This window comes from Labrus bergylta, chromosome 5, assembly GCF_963930695.1.
Source record: "Labrus bergylta chromosome 5, fLabBer1.1, whole genome shotgun sequence".
In the NCBI taxonomy this organism is placed as follows: domain Eukaryota; kingdom Metazoa; phylum Chordata; class Actinopteri; order Labriformes; family Labridae; genus Labrus; species Labrus bergylta.
Genome location: NC_089199.1, coordinates 10,115,522 through 10,140,248, shown reverse-complemented (window position 1 = coordinate 10,140,248; position 24,727 = coordinate 10,115,522). Strand labels below are relative to the sequence as shown.

Here is a 24,727-nt window from a genome sequence, read left to right as displayed (position 1 = left end):
CACCACACATGAAGCCCCTTAAAGGGTTTTATTTTACAGGAATAGCCTATTACATTGATATCCCATCAAGCCAACATCACAGTCCGTGCTTCAGTAGTCCAACTACTGCAAGATTAAGGGTTGAGTCTATGTATGAAACTGTAGCCACTAAGTTGATCTAGAATATTGGTACATTAAATCACGATGACACATAATCAGTATTGCTCTCAAAGACAAGTCTAATGGACAAAGTAAGACATCAGAAGAAGTTGTCTTGGGCTGTGTTTTTTCTTGGAGCAAAACGATATGTCACTAAGTGAAGAAAACGTTCAGAACTTGAACCGTGACGTCTCTGAAAGAATCTCCGAGTTGGTTGATAGTCAGATCTGATTGTTTTTATGTCAAAATGCTGTTTTCATCAGCCATCTTGTGACTTCAAACTTGTCACTGACTTTTTCTCACCATGTGGGTGTGAGTCACGGATGTCCCCATATGCTCATCTGACAGTATAGTGAGGACACATAACAGTAATAGAGTTACACGTCAGGTTTTATTTCACACGAGGGATGTCAGAGCCGAGCGAGACATGGATTGAATTGGCCCTTTTTTCCCCACATTATGAGGAAATTCCTCTGCATGATTCAGTCTCCACCAATTGTTCTTCTTCTTTAGTCTCATTAGTTTTATTTCCTTGAGGACTCATTGATGCGTCCCCGGCTGACCCACGTCACTTTTGGCCCGCTTGGCTGGCTGCTGGGGGGAGGGTGGGGGGGGGGGGATGACGACACTGCCGCCTGCTTCTGTTTGCTGCTATGATTCAAGCAGAGAGGCATTTAGAGCAGGTCTGCTCGCAGAGGTCGGCTATGACGAAGGCCGACTTCCCCTCTGAGTGCACTGACTCAGTGACACAGAATGTGTGCTCTCTCCCACTTTTCTGGGAAATTTCACATCCTGCCCAGTCATTCCCTGTAACACCAGCAGATCCTCTTTTGAGCATTTCTGCTCCAGAAGATGGATGTCAGAGACTGGGAGGGCAGCCAATAAAAACTGCTGCAGCTGAGGCCCAAAACTTTGGACCTCCATTTGCAAAAATGAGCCCTCTTAACTTCATGCCTCAGCCACCTTGTTTTCTTTTGAAGTAGAGTTTGAGTAAGCAAAATATATAAAGGTACTGCACTTATATATAATAAACTCCAAAATAGTGGCTTTTGAGTTTTCCGTTACTTTTGTCTTCATTATTTTGAAATCTTTTAAGAAAATCTGTTCTGATGCCAGTACCCGTATCGGCATCTGATACTGCCTAAAATGAAACATTGGGCATCATCGAGTACGACAGTCAATGCACTGATCCCAAACTCTAACCAAGAGAAATTATGTGACAATGAAAACTGTGTTATGCTAGCAGAGACTGTAATATCAGTCAAAGCTTTCACATTTTTCTTTCCAAAAATGAGTTTCTTACTGATGTAATTTGTATTTTTTAACTGCACTAGTATCAGAGGGATACTTATTAGAACTGGTATAGGAAAGAACAAATGCTATTGGAAATCTCCACTTACAGGGTTAAATTGTGTTTACATTTCCATTATTTGACACTCAAAAGTGCGTAAGTGTCAATCGTGTCCCTTTTATTATTCGTTTTACATCCAGAAAAGTGAGGGAACAGAAACATTTCTTGCCTCTTTTTTATTGCCCATCATGGTAATCAATCTCTTCCCCTGCTTCACATTCCTTCTGTGCTCTCAGCTCAGTAATTGCATCATCACCGAGCTCACTGCCCAGTTGTTTTCTCTCTGTCTGCTGGTCTAAATCCTCTTTACTACAGTCACGTTTCAGCATTCAATGCCCTTACCCAGTTCTGCCCAAGCCTTTTCTGTTCTGCTCTTTTTGTGTACGACCGTTCCCTCGTCCTTCGCTCCACCCCTCGTCAGCCCCATGCACCCGTCTGCACGTAGACTTGCTTTGTAAGGCATACTAGAAATCCCTCCCAGAGCTCCCACAGTGCCCCAGTGATTTATTAAAGCTTTACGAGAGTGGACACACACACACACATGCAGATTGATGGCCAGCTGCTCCATTTCTGAAGTAAACACTTGCATTTATACTGAAACTTCTTGTGCATTTACTTTCGGTCGACACAATGCCTCTGTCTGATCAAGGGACTATTTCCTGAGCCTGAGGCAAAATGGTGTGATCTGTCATTGTCTGTAACACAATCACTTATGAAGATATTTTGTGAAGTCAGTTCCCAGGGTACTCGAAAAGAAAAAAAGGCTTAAATGTATTAGGAGAAATATTTGCCAGGACAATTTAAGAATGACTGATTGATTGAATGAAGTAGAACTATGCAGTTCATGACCCAGATAAGGTCCTTTATTATGCTTTTTAAAAAAAGTTGTTATATAGGTGAACATTTGACCACATTTTTAACCTGCTTTAAAGTCAAAACCAATAACTGCAGTGTGAACAAGAATAAAAATGCCAGATATTATCTGCACTCAGTGGCATGACTATATTAGTTGGCAATATTCATTGTTGTTTTTAATTGAATCATCATGCAACACCCTTTAAATAAGATAACAGGAAAGGTGATCATTGATGCTTAAATAAAAAAAACCTTTAGGAATGATTTTCAAGTAGAGTGAACATGAAATGACCGATTGTATAAAAAAACATCCGTCATTAAACAATCTAAAGCCTGAATTAATTTACAATAAATTATTTTAGTGTTTAATTAGATTTGGGGCATTGATTTACATGTAGCAGGGACCCTGTATAGAAAGGCATAGTCTCGTATAGCAAGACTAGAGGTGGGTGGGGGGAGGAGGGGAGGATCCATACAGCATAGAATATCGTGATATTTTGCGTGGTGACATTATATTGATTCATGGCCACCAAGTATCAACGTTTTTTTTATATTAATAGCAAATATGATTTTTTAATTTGTAATTGCTGAAAGGGGTTGCACAATTCATTTTGAACAAGTTGCATTGTTAACAATTACTGCAGTCGTTCAGGCGTCCATACTGTACATGTTTGTGTTGAGTTAAGTTCCATTAGACTGAAACACTCACAGTTCAGTTTGTGAGGTGCATGTAGTCTTTTACAGGGTTTTACTTTGATCACAGTGTTGGTCAGTCTGTGGGCTTGACTCTCGTTGTGTAGAAATAAAAAATACTGAAGTGAGATGAATAGACTGAGAATGTTTTCTTATTTGACAAAACTGATTTAGTTTCATTTTTGTGGACATAATCTGAAGTATCGTGATCATCATATCGTGGGGCCTCTGGTGATCCCCATCCCTACTAAAGACCATTTGGTGTGTGTCATCTTTTCTCTCTCTTACCCACATTTCTTCTTCTCTTCTCTATATTCAGACCAAAGTTACAAAAAAGCATGAAGAACTTCTTCATATCCGTAGGCTTCCTTTTTCTTTCCTCATTTAAAAGAATTCTTAATTAAGTTAAAAAGTTTGTTATGACCTCCAGATTTGTATTTAAATTGCGAGCTGAAATTAGACAAAACAATTGCAGAAAATAATTATCTTGTGCTGACATTTTCTCAACAATCTGCAGTCATTCACCATTTTTTCTTGGTAGAAAAGGATATTGCTCCAAAATATTTCCAACACAGTTACTCTCCAGTATACTAAATTGTTTTTAAAGAGTACAATCGTGTTAGTCCACAGTAACTGGGTTTATTTGTGGACCTAAAAAAAGCTCTTCAGGAGATTTAGTCCACACTCTTAACTAATCTGTCAGGTGTTACACCTTTAAAAATGAAATATTGTTCATTCACAGCCATCTCGCTCACACACAAAGACATCTCGAGTTGTTCAAGGTCTGGCTTCATAAATCAGACAGCCAGCTCATATGACTCGTTCACTTAGTGCCATAGTGTATGGACTGTGAGGTCACATACCTCTCACACTGACAAACGACCCCGCAAAGCATGATGGGTAAAGTCAATGCCACTGCCCTCATACACACAGTGTTTACCCTTCTGTCCCACATCACTGTGAAATATCTCACATTGATGTCAGTGAGACTTTAACAGTAATTACCAGCAGCATGAGATAGTGCTTATAAGGCCATGAAAACAGCTGCAATGACATACTTATTTGTCAGTCAAAGTGTTAACTCGGAATAGAAAGTGTGTCACCGCAGTTCTGTGCAGGATGGTAAAGTGTGAATTTGTTTAGAATTTACATGTTAAACTGTTGGTGCAGCTTTACTGACGACAGTTTTAACCATTATGCAGATTCTGCACAGAAACCAAGATAAGGAGTCAACGACAGCACTTGTGCTAATATGCTAATACCTGTTCTTAACACTGCATATAAAAAGATAAGAGAAGTTGTTTTCCTAATGCAAAGAACACCTAAGATGAGAGCACAATCATGTAGTTTACTTGGATTTCTGTGGAAAATAGCTATTCAAATCTTTGTGCTGCAGAAAAAAAGCGATGCTCTGAGCATGATACCTTTTTACATTTTAAAGCCGTAAGAAGGTTTAAACCGATTATGAAACATACGGAAACTAATGTTGTCTGATGTCTCTTTATGACCTATGACCGCAAAAAAAGATCATCAGTGATGTGATGAATTATTTCTATGTTATTATTATAAATGCCTGAAACCCCTGCAGGGGGGTAGGTGGCAGGTGATTGCTGAAACAGCCTTTTCTTCACATATTTAATGGTCAAGATGTGTAATGAGTGATACATCTGACTGTTAAACGAAAGCTGTATTCAATTTTTGTAAAAAAAAAAAAAAAGATGTGCAGGACAAAGAGCGTAGGTACCGCTTTCTCCACAGGTGGCACCAAAAAAAATTGCACATACTTAAAGTCCCCAAAGAAGCTTTAAGATGCAATTAACTTTAATTTAAGTCTCTTTTTATTAACTCAGTGTCATTCATAGGTCACTAAGGAGGATATACAAAAACTTGTAACAGATTTTCATCAATTCTGGTTCATATTTTCCCCAGTGTGGCATGGAGATTACATTTGAAATGTAAAGAGAAAATAGCTTTATTTCTTCCTTAAACATGACCTGGTTACATCTTCTATATCTAGTTTTGTACCTTATTCTCAAGACATGCATCAGCCACATTTTAGCCTTTTTCCTGCTTCCTGATTTGAAACCATCAAATATTTGTCAATACCTTGTATGCTGCACAGGAAATTAACCACAATACATGGTTGTAAAAACTAATTAATATGTGTTTGTTAAAATGGACTGTATTGCATTGTTTTTTTTTCATTACTTAAATCAGTCGTTTATCAAACACTGAGGATTCCCTTTATCAAACTGTTTGTTCACAGAGCGAGTAAAGAAAAACTGAACAGTCAGCTGGAAAGTATCTTTCCACTACAGTGTTTCTCTTCACCAGCTGGGACTTGAACTAGAGACCCGTGGTCTTTGCCATCGCCTCTCCTAATTGGGTCTTTTTTCCGTCATTGCACTGAGTCCAAACAAGTGTCCTGCAAAATGACAATGTGTGCGATACATGGACGTAAAGTGAACCCGACCAGTCTCCGGGCCCCTTGGGCATGTTCTCCCTGCCTGCATGAATAATTCACATTCAGCTGAATTTAGCTGTGTGTGTGTGTGTGTGTGTGTGTGTGTGTGTGTGTGTGTGTGTGTGTGTGTGTGTGTGTGTGTGTGTGTGTGTGTGTGTGTGTGGATCAATGCAGTGAGAATCCACTGAAGACGCTTTTCTGGCGCTTTGATCTCTCTTCCTGTGCTACGGAGAGGTAATAGGCCCAGTCAAGCATCTCCTTTGAAAGTAGGATTTGGAGTTGTCGTAATAAAGAGGTGACTAATTGCAGGGTGAGGTTTTGCTGTGATTCCAAAGCTGCAGGCTGCATTATGTTTCAAATATCATATTTCCTGAATTAAGAACACCGCTGATGAACTCTTCCCCCTCTTTCTGCTTGTCTTTGGTGCTGACCTGCCCCTGCTTATAATCCAGCCAGTCTATTCAGGAAAGGGATTTTCTCTAAGCCGTCACCTAGCACCGAGGCTCTAACCTCCAGCCACTGCTGCACCGCGTCCTGGCACAGAGCCGCCTGCGTGCTGAGCCAGGGCCTCTCAGAGAGGGAGACTCCCTGCTGCTGAGATACTGAGAGAGAAAGAGAGAGAGCGCAGTCCACTAAAACCATTGAGCTTCAGATTAGAGGTCTTATTGTTCCTCTCTTATGCTCTATTCCTGTCTGCATGGTGCGCTTTGCCTAAACTCACAACATGTTTTAGCATTTGCAGTCATAACTTTAATCATAGGTCATTTTTCATGTTTAAGAATTTACAAAGAATGTATTTCCTCTTTATAAAAACTAAACTATCAGTTGAAATTCATAAGAGGTTTATACCTCTGTTATCTCATTGTAGTACGTACAACACTGTAACTAGCCTAACAATTACATCGGGTTATTATGAAATGAGCTGTGGTGTTTATTTTGAGTGAATCCTGCATAATGCAGTACTACGTTGGTTACCAGCTAGGGGGTCAGGACCTAATAAAGTAAAGGAGAAATGAAATCTGAGAGGACCTGACTTTATTAAGTACCAAGAGAAAGAAAGTCAGCACATTTTTGGCACAAAAAAATGTAAGGCTGTTTAGCTTTCCACAAAAAAAAAAATCCTCTTTTTAATTTGAAATATCCAAACATTTCGGTCACGTTAGAGCCTATAGAGTCAACCTTAAACAAGACTGTGTGAACTGCTCACAGCTCACAGACCTTTGCAATGTAATCCACGGCTAAAAATAGTCCAAGAAAGAGCACTAATCTTTTTGGCATAACATGCGCTTAAACTTTAAATGCCTGAACAACAACAGACAATTTGTTCTCTAACTGAATCTTCGTATTTGTGTCTTTATGGACTCACATCCTTAGTAGAACCGAGGGGCTTGAGCCAGACAACTTAAAAAAAGGCAGAGATTATTGAGAAGCAGAGGAATGCCTTCTGGCTATTTCTGTTTTCATGACTTTTTGTCAGTGGAAAATAAAACTATAGAGCAAGTATGGATGCACCGATGCATCAGTTGAACATCTGTATCGGCCTTTGTAGGTTGTGTTCACAGACATCGGCCCATCTGTAAATAATGTGGCATGAACCGATGTCAGTAACAGATGTGTATCTGTTGTGTCGCATTGATTTTATGCTGGCAAGCTAGTATACCTATAACTGCTGATTCAGAGAAGAGGGCTTTTTTTTTATTGTGCAGAAGTAGTCACCTGGAAAACTCATGAACTTTTTTCATGTGGTCAAACGTGAAAGAAAATGTCGGATATGTGGGGGTCTTTCACCTTCTCTTGGAAATATCAGCAACATGCAGTTTGTCAGATATGTTTCAGTAACATTTCAAGAAGAGGGCCTGTTAATAATAATTAGAATACATCTTATTTGGGCTTAGGCTTATTTGACTAACAGACACAAAGTATTATGAAGAGGTCATGAAAACAACATTGGTAACAAAATCAGCAATTGGATAAATTGTTATTTTCAACTTCGATATTTGGCGCTGATTTAAGAGCTTCTTTAAGAACAGCAACTCAATTGCAAACAAATGTATGTTGCTATTCAATATTCTGGGACCATTATTAATACAAGGTGGCATCGACACAAGATGATTAAAAATAATTCTGCATTGATTTAATCCTGGAGGGGAAATCAGTGTGACTTCATTCCTGCAGTGTGTTTCCCTCTCTGTTTTCCTGTGCCTTGTTCTCTCTCTCTCTCTGTGCCTGTGTTTAAGCTGCAGCTGTGCTTGATTACTCAAAGGTATCGGTACAGCTGAGAGTGGTGGCGTGTTGCCATATTTAAAAGTGCAGGGATGCACCTGTGCCTTTATGTTGTGAGCTCTGTGACTGCAGAGGGAGACTGATACTGTACTCGAGGTCTGGTAGGGTGGGGGATTGTGAAAGCGGACGTCACCTGATCAAAGCAAAAGAGAAAGTTAGGTCAACTATATCTTACTTCTAAATCCATAATGATAAGAGCTAATCCTTATTTACACCCAACTATTTAACAAGTGTGTCTGCCTTCTGTTCAGACCTGCTCACTTTGAAAAGCCATTACACCTTTTCCTCAGGCATGGATGTGCTAAAACAGCATCCCCACTTAATAAGCGCTGGAATTGAAACGCTTTTTATTCCAGAGAAAATAATGCTGGTTGGCTAGGAACCTAACAAAACAAACAAACGCATTTAGGAGCAGTTTATGATGTTGCACATGTGCCAGGAAGGTGGCGTGTGAGAATCCTGACAGGTGGTAAATCTGTGTCTGTGCTCCTGCAGGCTGAGAGGAGAGCACATGTGCCAACCATCACAGCTGCATGGAAATCATAGGAAAAGTGTGCAAAGCTTTAATGGCAGCCTTTTCATTTCACTACATCAAAAATGTAATTGTTGCGGTGTCTACTTGTAAAAAGTAGTAGTGCTAACACATACTATAATCCTAACCAGGCTATCAATACGACATAGAAAAACAGATCTTTGAATACACTCAACAGAAGAGCAAACAAGGTTATAATTTTTTATTTTTTCAGACACCCAAAGTGAGTTTTTATGTATAATCATGACCAGTTAAGAAACGTATGATCGGAGTGCCGATTATGTCGCCCCCCCCCCATGTGTAGAGGCTAGAGTCCTTGTTGCAGCGGCTGTGGGTTTGAGTCCGACCCGGCCCTTTGCTGCATGTCGTCCCCCACTCTCTCCTCCCAACATGTCCTGTCTCTCTTCAGCTGTCCTATCCAATAAAGGCAAATAATAATGATAAAAAAGAAACATGACAAGCAAATACTAAAAAAACAAACATATCCATGTTTTAATGACACATGTTAAATACACAGACTTGGCTTTTTATGCTATTGTTGCAATCAATCTGTAAATAATGCAAACAATCACTATTAAATAATGAAAACTAAGGGTAGATTTATGTTTCATATCCTCGATTCCAACTGTACTTGAGCAAGTGTGTGTGTGTGTGTGTGTGTGTGTGTGTGTGTGTGTGTGTGTGTGTGTGTGTGTGTGTGTGTGTGTGTGTGTATGTATTTTGGAATGATCAGTGGCAGTAAATTTAGAAAACCTCCAAACGGAAAACATTCAAATAGAAACATGAGCAGGGGGATGTTATGTGATTGTCTGTGGGCTGCATATAGCCCCCGGGCTGGGAGTTTCATTTGATTTAATGAAACACTTTTGTGGCCAGAAGCCTAGATTTCCTGTGCACAGTGTGGCGGCAGGTTTTTTTTTGTTGACTCCTGAGGTTCACCCTACAGGTGTGTGTACCCACAGGTACAAAAGCCATTTGCGTGCCTGTAATGTGTCATAGCTCTGCGATGTCTCACACCATTTGACTGCACACACCCTGCACACTTTTTGTGCCAGAACTGAACATCTTTATCTTCTTTTCTTCTTCACTGTCGTGTCCCTCCCTGTGCGGCTCCACCCAAACAAGGCCGGGCATGCATCATGTTGTTTGTTCTCTATGTGCACTTACATGGACTCTCTTAAATCCATGTCAATTGTCAATCACAGGACCCAGCTCTAAGCCCTCCATTCAGATTGTGAAGAAGTCTGTCTCTTTTAAGTGGAGTGTTTTAACAGCTTATATCCTAACTGTTTTTTTTGTTTATAATTGTACTGTATATTAAGTCAATAGCCCGGGGTGCAGGGCTTTTATAGGGATTGCAGTAAATGAAATCAGTGGGAAAACAAGCAAGTTATCAGCCTGGCGGGTTTGAAGGATGTGGGGTGGGGTCAGTGTGCAGTTTGCAGTTTGCAAGACTGCAGGGAGAACTGATTTTCTGTCGCAACACTCTGTCACTCCCTCCGCTTCGGGCTGTGTTAATAAGCTATAGATTATAGAGCAGTTCTTGATAAAATACGATAAAATAAGAGAATAATAGATTATTAATAAGATAGGGTTATATTACTATGATATAATTAGAACTATGAAAATCCCTGAGGAAATTCTAGTGCAAGATTGCTCCAAAATAACAGTACAAAAGCAAGAGCCCAGCAAACGAAGCAATTACAGGGCGCCGCTAACCTAGTGGTCTGTGCGTACGCCCCATGTGCCGAAGCTGTAGTCCTCTAAGCAGGCAGGCAGGTTCGGATCAGACCAGTGGGTCATTTCCCACTCTCTCTCTCCCGGATTTTGGACACTAAGGTCCCATATTATGCTTTTTCTGGTTTTATATGCTCTTCAGTGTGTTTTCCATGTGTCCTGTGCATGTTTAGGCACATCTGTGCAAAAATTCAAAGTCCGCGGAAACGCAGCTTCTCCTACGTCCTCCTGTTAGCTGTAGCATTAGCTGCATGTAACGCTCGGTTCTAGCCCCCCTTGATAAAAATGTGTCAGTCCGACGTCATTGTCAGTGTGAGATCACTGATCTAAGCCCATTGGCTCGTTGTGGCAAGCCCTGCAGCTCATGTTGAAATTTCCGAGAAGCGTGCTGAGCAACTGACCAATAACGACAGAGCGGATCGGCAGACCAATCAGAGCAGACTTGGCCCACGTGGGGTCTAACAGTGTGGGCTCAACAGAGCGTAGCTGACGGACTCAGAGCGGAGAGGGAGCAAGGAGGAGCAGTACATGAAAACAGACACTTTTTTTCAAACTTTAGCTATTGTGAACGTACAAAAGTAGGTACATAGATTAAATATACGAACCCCAAAAAGGGAATAATATGGGCTCTTTAATATGAGGTATTACAAAAAAATTAAATTGCTCCAAATAATTAATACAAAACTGATGATATCAAACATAACTGTATGTAGTAATAATAATAATGAAAATTGAATATTGAGCATGCTAGTGAAATAAAATTAATATTGCACCTGGTATAGATAAGCATAATGGACCAGTTATATTGCACATGATGTAGTGAAAGTAAAAGTCTTATTGTTGATAGTATAAGCATATAGGATTAGTTTGATTGCATATGACAGTGAAAGTAAGAGTCATATTGCACATGGTGTAAATAAGCCTAATGGATCAGTGTTATTGTACATAATAGTTAAAGGAAAAGTTATTTTACGCACGATAATAAGCACAATATAGCTCAATGTTAAAAGGTTTAAATTGAACATGATACTGAACATACTTATTTTTCACATGGTGGTGAAAAATAATATTGGACATCATTTTTTTGTATATCATGTTAATTTTGCCCATGATAATAAAAACAATACAGCCCTTATTAAAAAGTCATATTAAAAACAATATGATTATAATACAACCCCTGCACGCTATCCGTTTCCTTGTTGCATTTTGGTTTTGTACTTTCCAGGTTCTTCTTATCTGTAAAATCTTCGGTAAGTTGGAAACTTCTGTTGACAGAAACTCTTTTGTCTTCCTGCCAGATCTGCCAGAGGAGACATTTAACTGTCAACCTTTATAAATATCAACAAATCATCAAGTTTGGATTGGTTCCAAAGCACCTACACCTTTTGCATGTCCCTACAAGGATTAATCACTTACAATTTGAGATACTGCTGCCATTATAAACACTTAGATATGTTTCTTTGTAAGCAAGTATCCCCCTTTTTTCTCGGGTCTCTTAGGTCATACCTGTTGCTTGGGAATGGATGGTAATTGCTTGTGAACACTTCTGTTTGTCTCTCTTTTTTTTAAAAGGTTTATAGCTAATCTGACAGCAGCATCCCCCAGGCCAGAGAAAAGAGGACAGGTTGGGGGAGTGAAGCAATTACATAATACATGTGCACAGTGTAAATAAGTTGAACTCACAGCCTGATTGTGGGGGAAACGTCTGTGTGGCAATGCAGTGGGGCCGGCTCAGGATGGAGGATTAGACATGTTATAACAGTGGCTGCTGATTATCTGTCAGTCCATCAGCATGATGGGAGGATTCACTGGTGATGTACCCAACCCTCTATTGAGAGAGACACTTTGATCTCACCTTGTTCTAAAAAATGTAAGCAGCATAATTGGCATCTATGGGGCTAAATTTACTTCTAATGTTGTCGTGTAGTTTTGCAGTTTGTCTGTGTTGTTTAAGGTTTAACTCTGCCCGAACCTGCTTCACAATTAAGTCAACAAAAAGTCGTTCCACTGCGCAAGGATTTTGAGAAGATTATATTTAATGAGAAAGTCTAGTTTGTTAATGATCCATGAAGATCTCTTGACACAAATGCAGCTTAACAGAAGTGTCATCGCTGTCTGAGTTTAAATAAACATCCTACTGTTCCCAAAGACTTTTATTAAGAAATGTTTGTTTGAGACAGAGAACATTTATCAGACCCACAGATTAATTATACCTCTCTTTACATAAAACATCTCTGAATCATTGTTAATGCTTTTATCCAAAACCTCAGAAACTTTAACTCTTAACTAAATATTATACAAGCTTGTGTAAATGTGATTGATTTAAAACGTATTCCTATTTGTACTAAAAGGTCTTATAAACAAACATATACTGTATGTCACAACTAAATATAGCCCCGTTTCAGCCAAGTGGTCTAGTTCAGTACGGTTTGGTACACATTTATATACATTTCCACAGTACCAATCCCACCTTAAGGAGTGCAGCTAGACGTACTGCAGTCTGTTGATTGGTCAAAAGGATTGTAACTTCCTGTGTAACAGCGGTAATAAATTACATACACAAAACGCGCCATGTTTAAATATCTCATGGACTTCGAGGGAGTAATGTTAAGGCTTTTGTTTTTTTGTTTTTTTCTGCAAATAATGTCAGCACATACTGTAGCTCTGCCCGGTGGATGACCTCGGAGGCGTAGACCTTCCAAGGGATCAGTAATCTTTGTCTACTGTGTCGGGCTGCTATGATGTAAAACTATTACGTAGCTTCCACGGCTATCACCACCCGGCTTACACCCGGCCTACCAAGTAAGGGTGCAGTCAGCTGTGGAGACACAAGCAAGATCAGGGTTTATTATATCAAACCGTACCACATTGTGCTGAACCGTATACCAGATTGCTTGTTGGAAAAAGGGCTTATGTATATCTATACATGCATACTGGATGAAATGAATTGGTAATTTTGCAGATAATTAAAGTATTCTACATAAACCCATAAATATGATCATTAAAAACAGTGTTTTTTATCATAATGTGGGCATGGTATGGACACAGGGATAGACTGTATACCTTCACAGAAGACATTAAAATTAGCTAGTTACATTTAGTTCTTAAATTATGAATTAATGCTTTTGTATGCTTTGAGAATCTTTTAATTATAAGAGGTTTTGTTTATGAATGTAGATACATTCAGTAGTATTGTTGAGTGACCTCGAAGATTTAAACACAGGATGAATTAAAGCATAAAGGAAATGACCTTGGACATTGTAAAAATAAATTAAAATAATAATACATGAAGTATAAAGTTATATAAAACAGTTGATATATGTATAAGTGCCAGGAGTGGACTATCCACAAGTTGAATAACCCGAGGAATGTTCTTCTCTTTAGAATCCCGGATTCTGATTATAGCTGTCTGTATTTACTCCCTGGAGGAATCATCTCATAAATGAAAAATGTTCAGTAAGAGCCAGCTCAAACAGATTTCAAAGTCTTTAGATAAAGTTGAGCTCTACAGTCTGATAAAGAGATGAGAAGGAAAGAGCAGCTAATTAAGATGCTGTCCTCTCCTCCATGGAGAATCTGACATTTTTGTAACTCGTCATATTTCACATTCTGCGGGTCTGAAGTTCAGTTTAAATTACCCTGATTTACGGAAAGGCATTTAAAGTATATAGTCGGTTCTTTAGAAGGGCCATGGTGGAATTCATCATGCTTCTATTAATATCACTGTGTCGCTAAGACAAGCATTATGGTGACTTACAGCTAGTGGTTTGGCTGAATTTGTACATGAACAGAACCTATCATTACATTCCAGCTTACATTGTCCTGTTGTAAAGTTTAAGATTGAGGCTTCTATCATAGTTTAAACAACCCACTGCTAAAAAACTTCATAACAAAAATAGATGATAATAGAAGACATAATGAGATTCACTCACAGGTTTAAGCTCACAGCTGCTCTATTGTGCCTGTAAATAATGCAAAAATAAAATAACAAATATATTAATGTACAGTTCTAATAAAAGATTCTTTAATAAGCAAATTTCAAATGTATTTTTTTGTTAAGAAGGAGCGTTCTACCTTCTCTGCTCAAAAAAAAACAAAACAGACTGGACCAGAAACTTAGAAGGAGGACATCAGCACTTCAACATAACATGTTTCCTAAATGTGTGATGATGTTGTAAGGTTGTATTTTATGATTTAATTTCATTCATCAGTATATATCTTACATATTGCTCCTTTAAACACATTTTCCATTAACTTATGGGAATACATTCATTACGCCAGAGGATTTATACTAAAAATGTTGATTCCTTAGCCTTCAATGGCCATTACATAAATAACAAATGTTAGCTGTAACGGCTAAACAAGCTTGCAATATTGTTGTGAACATGTTAGCATTTTCAAATCAGCGTTAATCATCATCAGTGCAACAATGTACACCAACATCAATATATTAAAATTCTAGTTGTGAACATCTTAGCTTTCAATAAGAAATGTGCAAGAATTGTTAGCATGCTTGTTAGCATGCTGCATTAACATGTTAGTATCATTTTAAGAAGTTAGCGATGACGTCAGCATTTACCTCATCGTCCCAGGCAAAGCCTCACAATGTTAGCTTTTAGCCTAGTTTATATAGCTAAGACTAGTCAAATACAAATGTCACAATGTAATTGTTTAAAATAAATTAGAAAATCATTCAGAACTGTAAGACAGTTGGGACTATAAAATTACGCTATGATGTGAGCTACACCAAAAAGTAGGCATACCTCTTTCTTAAACATATTTAAAATGTGTTGGCAATCCATGCCCTAAAATATGACAAAAAAAATCTACAAGATTAAGAAAAAATGTATTTACATTTACATACATTGAGTTTCAAACTGCCCCTTGTGATAGCCAGGGGCAAAATGTGCTCTCTCCCTCGGGGCCGATGAAAAAAGTGGCCTGTGGAAATGTGTGTGGTCGCTAAGCAACACTAGCAGTCCTGGGCCTGGTGGTGTCTGTGTCCTGTCTGGGTGTGGAGGGCTATATTTAAGTCTGACCGTGCTTGTGGAACATAGAGCAGAGGAATCATCCATCAGCGAGTGATGTTACTTTCTGACATCTCTGCACACAGTTTATGAGATTGAGGAATTAATCTGCATGTGCATCTGGCACAGTTTCCATGGACACGTGAAAGGAAGATGGAGAAGATGGAGCAGTGGAGGTCAAGTGCATGTGTGTGGTTTTGTGTTATGGATATGGATTGAGGTCAGGAAGGGAGTCAGTAGGAGCAGAGGAATTAAATGAGTGTTGACATTGAAGCATTGTCTCGTCAAACAGACCCTCAAAGCAGACAGACAGTGGGCTCCTGGGCTGCCATTTTACCCGATCTATTACCCATGGCTGACTCATTAGCACGCTACACATGTGTCTCTGTGGAGTCTGGAGCAGCTATTGATTACAGAGCATCATGACACTCAATCGATGACCTACTATAGTCAAACTTCCCCTTTTTCTTGTCTTAGTAATCTGTACATTGCCCACTTTTCTCCATCCATATCCCATATGCTTCTTCCCATCCTGCTCCTCCTATCCAGGCAATATTATTTCAAGAATGTTCTGAAAGTAAATCACATCCCTGACTTGTGCACTGTATGATCGCATGCTGTCATGTAGAAGACATTATAGACACCTATAGGGGTCTATGGGAGGAATCATGTGTGCTCTGGACACAAGGGATTTATCAAAGCTGTCAGTGGCCTCATTTCATACAGCAGTGAGCCGAATGGGTGTTTGTCCTGCATGTAGCCAGATGTATTGATCCTTGAATCTGTTATCATATAACACTTCCTGTTTTACTATTGCAGGCACTCATGAGAATGAATTTTAATGGCCCTATTAAAATCTCTCTATAGTGTTTAGACTGAGAGGTTTGGTTTAGAAAAGAGACATGATATATTTCTCAAGCCTAAACGATGGCTCTTCTAGCAGGTCAGTATATTATTATTGATATAATTCAACTCATCAGATGTGGGTGTCCTTAGCATTAGGGTAAGAATGACATCATATTTTTTATTTTGTGTAATTTCAGTATTATTTATTGTTATTTTGTTATCACTACAGAGATATTGTATGCTGAACATAGACTGTATTTGTTGCCTTCTGTTACCCATCAATGCTTCCGTTTTTTTTAGCACAAAACACACACATAAAGACACTCACATTCACGTTCTACAACAAGTGAAAAGTCTTTCATAAACAAAAGTAACTTTTTTTAAAAATGTAGTATCTATTGCGTTCATGCCTATGAAGTAGATTGAATTAAATTGATTAATATCAAAGTCATAAAATTACCTGTGACCCTTTCAATTTAAAAAAAATCCCCAAATCTTCTTTTCTTTTTAGTGTTCAAATTGGACATTATTTTTATTCAATTGTTGTGTTTTTAATTTATTATGTATGATTATTTGGATTTAGAAAAGTACAACGATATTCAGAATAGAAACACTGGCTGGATTGTTGGGTAAACCAAGTTACTAAATTAACACAGTCTATAAAATAATCCCCTCAGTAAATATTATTATAAGATAATTATATGAAGGTGATTGTTTTTATGGTGGTTCTGTAGTGGGTATTTTCTGATCTTGTTGATTTATAAAAAGTGTTATACACAGATGTGCTCATTTAAACTTATCTTACTGGTATATTTGATGACAAAGCACCACTACTAGATTTTTATACCAGAAACGTTTTGTACCAAACTTTTTGAGGACAAGTAAGAAGTCGAAAGTGAAAATTGAATGGAACAATTTAATTAAAGAGAGGATGTGTAATCTGCTTCTAAGACCTAGGATCAGTGTTTGAGCTTGTAATCAGATCGTCTGGTTACAGAGAAAATTCCTATCAGTAATATGTAACACTCTCCAGAAGTATAGTTTAAACAGGGTGTTGTCTGATTCAAACTTTTATTTGCTATGAGCAACAGAGGACTTATACGCAACCACACCTCAGAGTTTTCCCTGTGCTCCTTTGGTATTTACCGCCTGTTGCCTAGCACTATAATGCTCACAACCATAAAGCATTTAATCATTCAAAAAAATAAAATCATAATTTCATAATCACCTCCAAGATATAATCTTTAGTAATTATATATTTTTTTTAATTCTGGCAGAGATAAATCAAACTTCCACTAAATCATTATGGCTGCCATAAAGCTGTCAACACATGCACAAAAAGTCATCAAAAAGTATCAACACAAGAACACAAGTTCATCACATGTGGATGTGTGCACGCTGTGTCCCCCGGCACAGTGATGGGAAATCATAAAGCAGCCTGCGTGCAAGCATAACTCCCAGACATACCACACAAGGCAGGGAGTGTTAGCTGGCAGGCGCTAGAGGAATGCTATTGTTCAACAGAGGAAGATTGTAAGAGAAAATGTCTGTTTGATGTGAGACTCTAGGTTTTCTCCATCAGTTTTGATCTGCAGTATCCTGATTGTTTTAAATATTATGCAGCCATTGTTATTTCAACTTTCCTGTCATTTATTAGATATAAATGAATCTACTCCAGAGGACTATCATGTCTAGTTATAGGTTCTGCATGAAAATACAGATTCTGCAACGATTTTCTACAAAGATGCAGAATCTCTAGGCATGGGACCAGAATTTGGTTTTGGAAGTTTTCTGGTTTCCACCAAAACTCTGGATCCCATTGACAGTCATTTCACAAGAATGACTGTCTCAATGTCTTCAAAAAAGATAGACTCCAATTCCATTCTTGCTTCTTAAGCTGCTTGTAAGACAGTAAACAATGGCAACGCATGGAAAAGGAAGTATTGACCAGAAATCTTATATAGCTAACTGCTAGCTACACAGGAAGCCACACAAAACAAAATAACCCACCCAGTAGTTTATTGCAGTGATTTCCGTTTGCCTTGGCTGGACTAACACATCTGTAGCACCATACAGTTTGTGATTTATTCGAGCTAGATAGCTGAGATTTTTTGAGGGTGTAAACAGATGTCTATGAGCTTACACAGGCTCCAACCCTCCTGCTGTCTTTGTCCTTGTAAGGAGACTCCGGGTGTGTTCGTCTGACTCAGTCACACCACAGGTACAGGAAAATATGAACCACAGTTAAGGCTGAGATGCCAAATGAATCTGTTTAATTTGCAGTAGTGTTATATTTGTTTGGGTAAGAATTTTTCATCTAGGTGTGCCGGTTATCAATTATGAGCCTTTATAGATTGTAACTGCTCTAAAATATTGTTGCAAGCAGCTGCTGCTAAGACTTGTCAATGACTCCATTACCTTTGATGGTTGATATAAGCAGTCCTGACACATTGTCGACACAGACGGTCTCTGCCTCAATCAGTAGGCCAATCTAATCATGTTCTCCAGTTATCAACAACCGTTTTAAAGAAAGGGACAAGAGGTGGTTTCTCCAGGAAGTGACAACACAAGTGATGCAGATGCTGTGACACACAGATTTGTGTTCTGCAGAGGATGTGATGCAGTTGTGAACTCTTGTGAGCTCAGCTAGTGTCCTGCGGCAGACGGCCCGAGTGTTGTAGACACAGTGGCGCAGCGGTGCCATTTTTTTTTTTTTTTTAAGAAAACAAGGCCTCAATAACAGAGCAAGCTGGCACGCCCAGCCAAGGAATACTTCTCTCTAATTAGACAGTGTGTATTCAGCGGGACCTGAATGGGAACAAGAAAGCGAAAGCCTGACAAAGTCAATGTCTTGTGACGCATGTTGTAATACTTCTCGCTGTGTTTACATTTCTCTTTTGTAAGAGAAGGCTTTACATGCAGCAAAGTAACAGAATAAACAGTGGCAGTCAGATGGTAGCTTTCACACTTCTAGTTAACGTTTATAGTAAGACAGCAGTCACACAAATCTTTCCACTGTCTTGTCGTCTCACTCACTCACACACACAGAAAAGCCACTCTCAAATTCTCCTCCACTGTCTACCATGTGGCCCACAGAGGCTCATCAGCATGAGTGTCTGGTGCTGTGTGGTTACTTCATTTTACTGAATGAGCTCTTTATTCATTCTGATCCTCAAACTCTCTTTCTGAAAGCATCCGTGACTCAGCATGTCTGCTGTCTCATATCTCAGGGAACAAGATAAGTGTATATTATATTAGGAGCATGCAAAGCTAACTGATGCAGTACAGACTGATGGTTATGTGCCTCGTGTTCAGTTCATACTGCAAGGCAAAAACGAGGCTATTCAGATGAATGATATATCAGGAGAAATGAGTTGCTAATCATAGCTTTCAGACAATGGAAGGGGAGTATGGTATCCTATTATGAGCCATGCCAGCACCACTAGCCATGCTAGTTTTTCTGACTAAGTCATTAGCTGTTAAAAAGTACAGTCCAGACTGAAATAAATCAACTATTGAAATGACATGTATTACAATGGCATTGAGTAGCTACATTCATATCTGCAACTAAATGAATTGTAAGTCTTTTGTGATACTTTGACTTTTCATGTAGTTAAAAATTAAAGTTACTTTTTCCAATTTGTAGCATACTTTTGTGTATTACTTAAACACCTGAACTACTAATAACTTATATGAGCTGCTCCTTGGAGATTACTAATACTCTAAACTAAAATCTTTAACAAAAACTTTGACGAAAACATTATACGGCACCAGTTGTTGTTGTTTTTTAGCACTGTGAGCATGTTAGCTAGCTCCGCTGTGCATAGAGTACAGCGCTACACATCTGGTAGCATGTCTGTAAACTAAGTTGTAATTTTGAGCAGGTTTTAATGTGCCTTAAAGCCCAACTGACATACAATAGGTGATAAATAATTTAATCAATCTTTTTTTTTTATTGTTTGAATTTCAATAGCTTTGCAAATATGTTGGCAGCAGTAATACGGGTTAAGGTCGTCCTTTTTAGGTTTCTTTTCTGTCGTTATCATAAAAACATTTTGCCAGTGAATTTTGTAAACAGATTCCTCACTCCTCCTGAGACTTCATGAGGAATGAAGTAGTTCGCATGAAGGAATTCAGACTGCAGTGAAGAGGTACCCCACCCTTCTGGGTGTGTTAGAGCTCAAATGTCCCTCTGCAGTCACTCAAAGGCAATTCATGAGTAATGTTTGCTGTGCTTGGAGAATGATGGGACTCCATCCTCTCTATAGTTTTTTATTGGGGCAGTGGGGTTGTAAAGATAAAATGCCTCCGCATACAAAAGAAAGGAGACAAAAGACTGAACAATAGGAGGGGGAAAAGTGGCTGGAAAGCCGCACTGTCAAGGGCATTTTGAAATAAGAGATGGGGGTATTATCCCCACAAAAGTCTGATAAACCTGCTTGGTGGCCCAAAGGAGACCAGATTTAACAGTAAGTGACCCACCTCTGTGCTCTGTGTTGCAGATGGGAGGAGGAAGTGTCCAAACGAGAGCAGATGGAGTCCACGGTGGAGTCCCTGCAGCAGGTCTGGAAACATTAAAAATATATATTCTATAAACATGCTCATGCTTATATTTGAATTGTTGCCAAGGGTCATTTACCACATGCAGACAAGAAGCACAAATAACATCTGAGGCAAAAACATGTGTGCACATATATTTTGATAACTTCTAATACAGCACATTGCCTAAACATGTATGTATTCCGGTAGCTGACTTCCTTGTGACATTTTATGGACTCAGCAAAGCTCAAACAGAGGCAGCTTAGCCAGCAGGATGTGTGTCCTATTAGAAAACCATATTACAAACCCATCAGGAAGTGTCTGCTAGCCTGAAAATAGATACAAACATCACATATCACCAGCAGGCTGCCATTATGTTTCTATTCAGGTAATAGATTTAGGCTGAATCAATTTAAAGTGTCACACCTAGAGGCTATTCACAACAACATGCACTACCCCAGATGCTATGAGTTTCCTTATCCAGACGGCATCCTTCCTCACCTCTGCTTTTGCACAAATTGATCACTGTCTGTACGTGTGTTTGTCTTAGATTCTGGGTCAGCAAAACCCCAGATAGAGAGGTGGAGTGCAGTCCCTCGGGGGCTTTAACCTTTTAGAGCACACAGGCAAATGTCGGTCGCTGTGTGTGAAAGAGCTGGAAATCTTTCTAAAGATTGTAAATTCTGCACAAACAGCCATTTATTGTTGCGGGCTTAGAGCATAACGGCTGTTACCCTCTGCTGATTTAATACAGAACAAAAAACATGCACTCGTGTTTTGAAAACAGCAGCATCCTTTCTTTTTACTTAGCTAAACTTGGTTACTGCCTGCTGAGTGTAGCTCGTATTATCTGTGCGGTATCAATCTTCTTGTCTTTGGAACCATTTTAAACAAAAAAAAGATACGTTTTCATTTGTGAGCAGGTGCTAAAGCATCAATATTTTATCATTGGATATAGCCTAGCTAGCTGCTTTCTTTTTTCCAATACTGCTAACTCCTGCCAAATCCAGTTTGTATGTACTATGTAGAAGTGAATTTTGTATCAATCTTCTATTCATGGCAACTACTGTATATTCAACAAAAAAAAATCATATTTAGTAAGTGAGCTTTCCTGATGCTGAAGGGTGAATATTTAACCTCAGTTTGGACACAGCCAAGCGAGCTACTTCCTCGTGCAAATCTCATCTCTAGCTTAACTAAATTCTGTCAACTGTAGCTCATATACTTGCAGGCATGAATGTTGTATCAATATTTTTTATTAGTCTTGTCAAGTTCAAACATATTAATCAGTAAAGACGAAGTCCAACAAGTAATTTTTAGCATTCTTCAATGTGATTTAATTCACATACAAGCTACTAAAGTCCCTAATAGGGCTACAGCTCTTGCTCAAGGTACACATTTGCATCATCTTAGTTGTAAAAATGTGTTAAGGAAAAAGCTTTAATCTCTTGGTACTAGTCATAAAAAGCTGAACAGTTAACAATATAAAAAAAGTTACACAATAATGGTTTATTTGATCAGAAGGCGCCTTATTTGAATGCAACATGAGTCAGCCTTTTATCTACCCGAAAGTGTTTATAACTGGTTCTTACAAGTGGTTGTTGAATCTTATTCTACAAATCCATGCAATCGTCAGAAAGCAGAGTTTATTGTAATTAGCTTAAATATGATAGCCGTAGTAGAATCTTTGTTGAATGTTAATGTGTATTATTGTAATTCCCTCAGAGTGCCCAGGAGTCATCCGAGGTCCGGGACGAGCTGAGCGAGAAGGTGGACCGACTAAAGGCTGAGCTTGTGGTCTTTAAGAGTCTAATGAGTGATGTAAGTATTTGTTTGAGCTTGGGTTGACGTCACCATCACTTCCCTGAGTCTGACAAAGCTCTAACACTGTAGAAAAGTGCTGTGTTAACTCCCATTCTTAAAGCAATCCAACAAGCTTTCCAGCTGTCGTGTTTGAAGAATGAACAATTGTTTTCCTGCATCGCTCTGATAAAAGCTCATTCATACAGCTCTATATGATAAAATGTGCAGTAACCCCATCCTTAGTCTTCCTTCCTTACATTTCTGGAGTCAAAAATATATATAATATAATGCTGCAAATCCTTCAAGACAATTATTCATTGAAAAAGGCTGTAGATCAGGAGCACTTCCTGTTCTGAACAGTCCTGTATTGTTCCCTGGCAGGCCTGTTCTAGTGTGATATACAGCTGTAATATACTGCAGGGGGCTCAGTCACAGCTTGTGCTTGCTCAGGGATATATATAGGCGTATGTTGTTGTTTGTTTTGGTCTACTTTTTTGTTTTTCCTGCATATCTTCACTTCTGGCATCTGCACATTTCTTATATTATTTTCTGTGCTTGACTTCATCCCTCACGTGTGACTCCAGAGACGGGTGAGTGACGTAGAACTATTGGATCTCTTGTGAGGCCCAGCTTGTTAAATACTAGGTTTGTTTTAGTTGGTTGGACATCCTGTATTTTGTAATGTCTGTTCTGGTTGTAATCCTATTGTAGTTGCTCTTAATTCAACATTCACTGTAGCAGGAAGAACATATATAAATGTTTCAGTTTTCCATGACCAATATCTGCCCTAACAAATTGTATCCCAACACACTATTATTACCCAAATGAACGAAGGGATTATGCTACTACTTGATTGAGTTTTCTATATGGGTAAATGTTTTTTGATAGTTATTTAGTTTAAACTATGCATTTAATCAAAATTAAGATGAACAAAAAACACTAAATACAGTGAGTGAATTAAAGATAAATAAAAACATAAACCTGATAAATAGAAACATGTTATCTACGGAGTTGCTCATATGAATGCCGTAACATTGCATTGTATACAATGACATAATTAGCATTTTGATACAGTAGTGACAATAATTAAAATATTATATCAAGTACACATTCAGATGCTAGACGTTGAATTCCTCACGCTGACTTTATATCTGGACAACTAGCTGGACTGTTTTGCGCAATGTGACGATAAAAGTATCACATGGCCAAAAGGGGAGCAAAAAAACAACATTATATTTAAGACAAAATAGGAACAAGAATTCCTTTTAACAGTTATGAATAAAGTAACCCAATAATGCAACATCTGTCAAGAAGAAATATTCTAAATGATATGACAGGTAAACATTGAGAGGCTTAGATTAAAATGTATTGTATTTCAACAGAGAAGCAAGGAGATCTATAAATCTGACTTCCCTCCTATTTCCTATGAACTTGATGCACTGAATGTATGTAATATGACCTTTAATCTATGATTGATGGATGTCAGTATCATACTGACAGCCTTAAATGAGCTGCTCTTTGAGAAAACTAGCACTCTTAACTCGGTTCAGTACTTGAACAGGGAATTCATGTTCTGTGTGTGTATGTGTGAGTACGGTGTACAGTGTACAGTGTAAGAAGGTGTCTCTATTACACATGGTAATAACACCATACATCCTTACCCAAGCAGCAAATGTCAGACCTGGACACACAGATCCAGGAGAAGGCCCGGCGGGTGGACATGGACATCTGCAGACGGATCGACATCACGGCCAAACTGTGTGACGTGGCACAGCAACGCAACTCAGAGGACATGTCCAAGATGTTCAACGTCAGTCCAGCCAGGTCGCTGCCGGAGAGGGTGGGTTTCATCTGCTGTCTCACTGTTTGTCGAGTTACAGCAGCGAAAATATGAATTCTTCTGTGAATGTGCCAGTCAGCACTCTGTGGATGTAACCAGAGCTGCTGTGGCTGGCTGTGTGTGTAGTGTCTCTCTCTCCAGCAGATCATGTACCGAGTGACCCTTCTGAAGGAGCAGGAATGCATGCCTGAGATTCTCAAAATACACGCACAAACATATAAACATATACAGGCAGAATTACATATGCATGCACATACAAACATTCAGGAGCATGGAATACTGACCTGGTCACTCTTCGCTGCACTCAAGGTTATCACATTGCGTCGACAGTGCTGGCTTAAGACCAAGAATAGAGTCACTGGATGAAGCTGGTGGCTTCTCCTTGTTTATATGTTGTTTTACAGTCTGTCCCTGCTTCCAATCGTCATTTTTGTATTTACAGAATCTAAAAGGGAGGTTCCACACAAATAAGTGTTTTATCTTTAGACTTTATGAAGCAGGCAGAGTGTAGAAAGTAGAAATGCTCCTCCACACCTTAAGGAAAAAAAGTTCAGTGGGTTAAAAACAGAGCTGCCGAATTACTAGCAGTTTCATTGTTCTAGTGTTAAGAGGATCGCAA

General features: G+C 38.9%; 1 protein-coding gene and 1 long non-coding RNA gene across 5 annotated transcripts in view; one reads left to right on the top strand and one right to left on the bottom strand.

The window, feature by feature from the left end:
• Positions 1–24,727, top strand: part of iffo2b (intermediate filament family orphan 2b) — a 33,935-nt gene that overhangs the window by 2,101 nt on the left and 7,107 nt on the right. For 2 of the 4 annotated variants that reach the window (XM_020629125.3, XM_020629127.3), the window contains exons 2-4: positions 20,429–20,489; positions 22,191–22,286; positions 23,938–24,108. In XM_020629125.3, the coding sequence (XP_020484781.1) occupies positions 20,429–20,489; positions 22,191–22,286; positions 23,938–24,108 (328 nt within the window). Of the gene's footprint in view, positions 1–20,428; positions 20,490–22,190; positions 22,287–23,934; positions 24,109–24,727 lie in introns of all 4 variants that reach the window. The other 2 variants (XM_020629124.3, XM_020629126.3) reach the window with 1 other exon arrangement.
• Positions 8,297–24,069, bottom strand: LOC136179209 (uncharacterized). The gene is made up of 3 exons (XR_010666409.1): positions 23,930–24,069; positions 20,409–20,491; positions 8,297–8,730 (listed from the first exon to the last, which is right to left on the bottom strand). It is a non-coding gene; the product is annotated as an uncharacterized lncRNA (long non-coding RNA).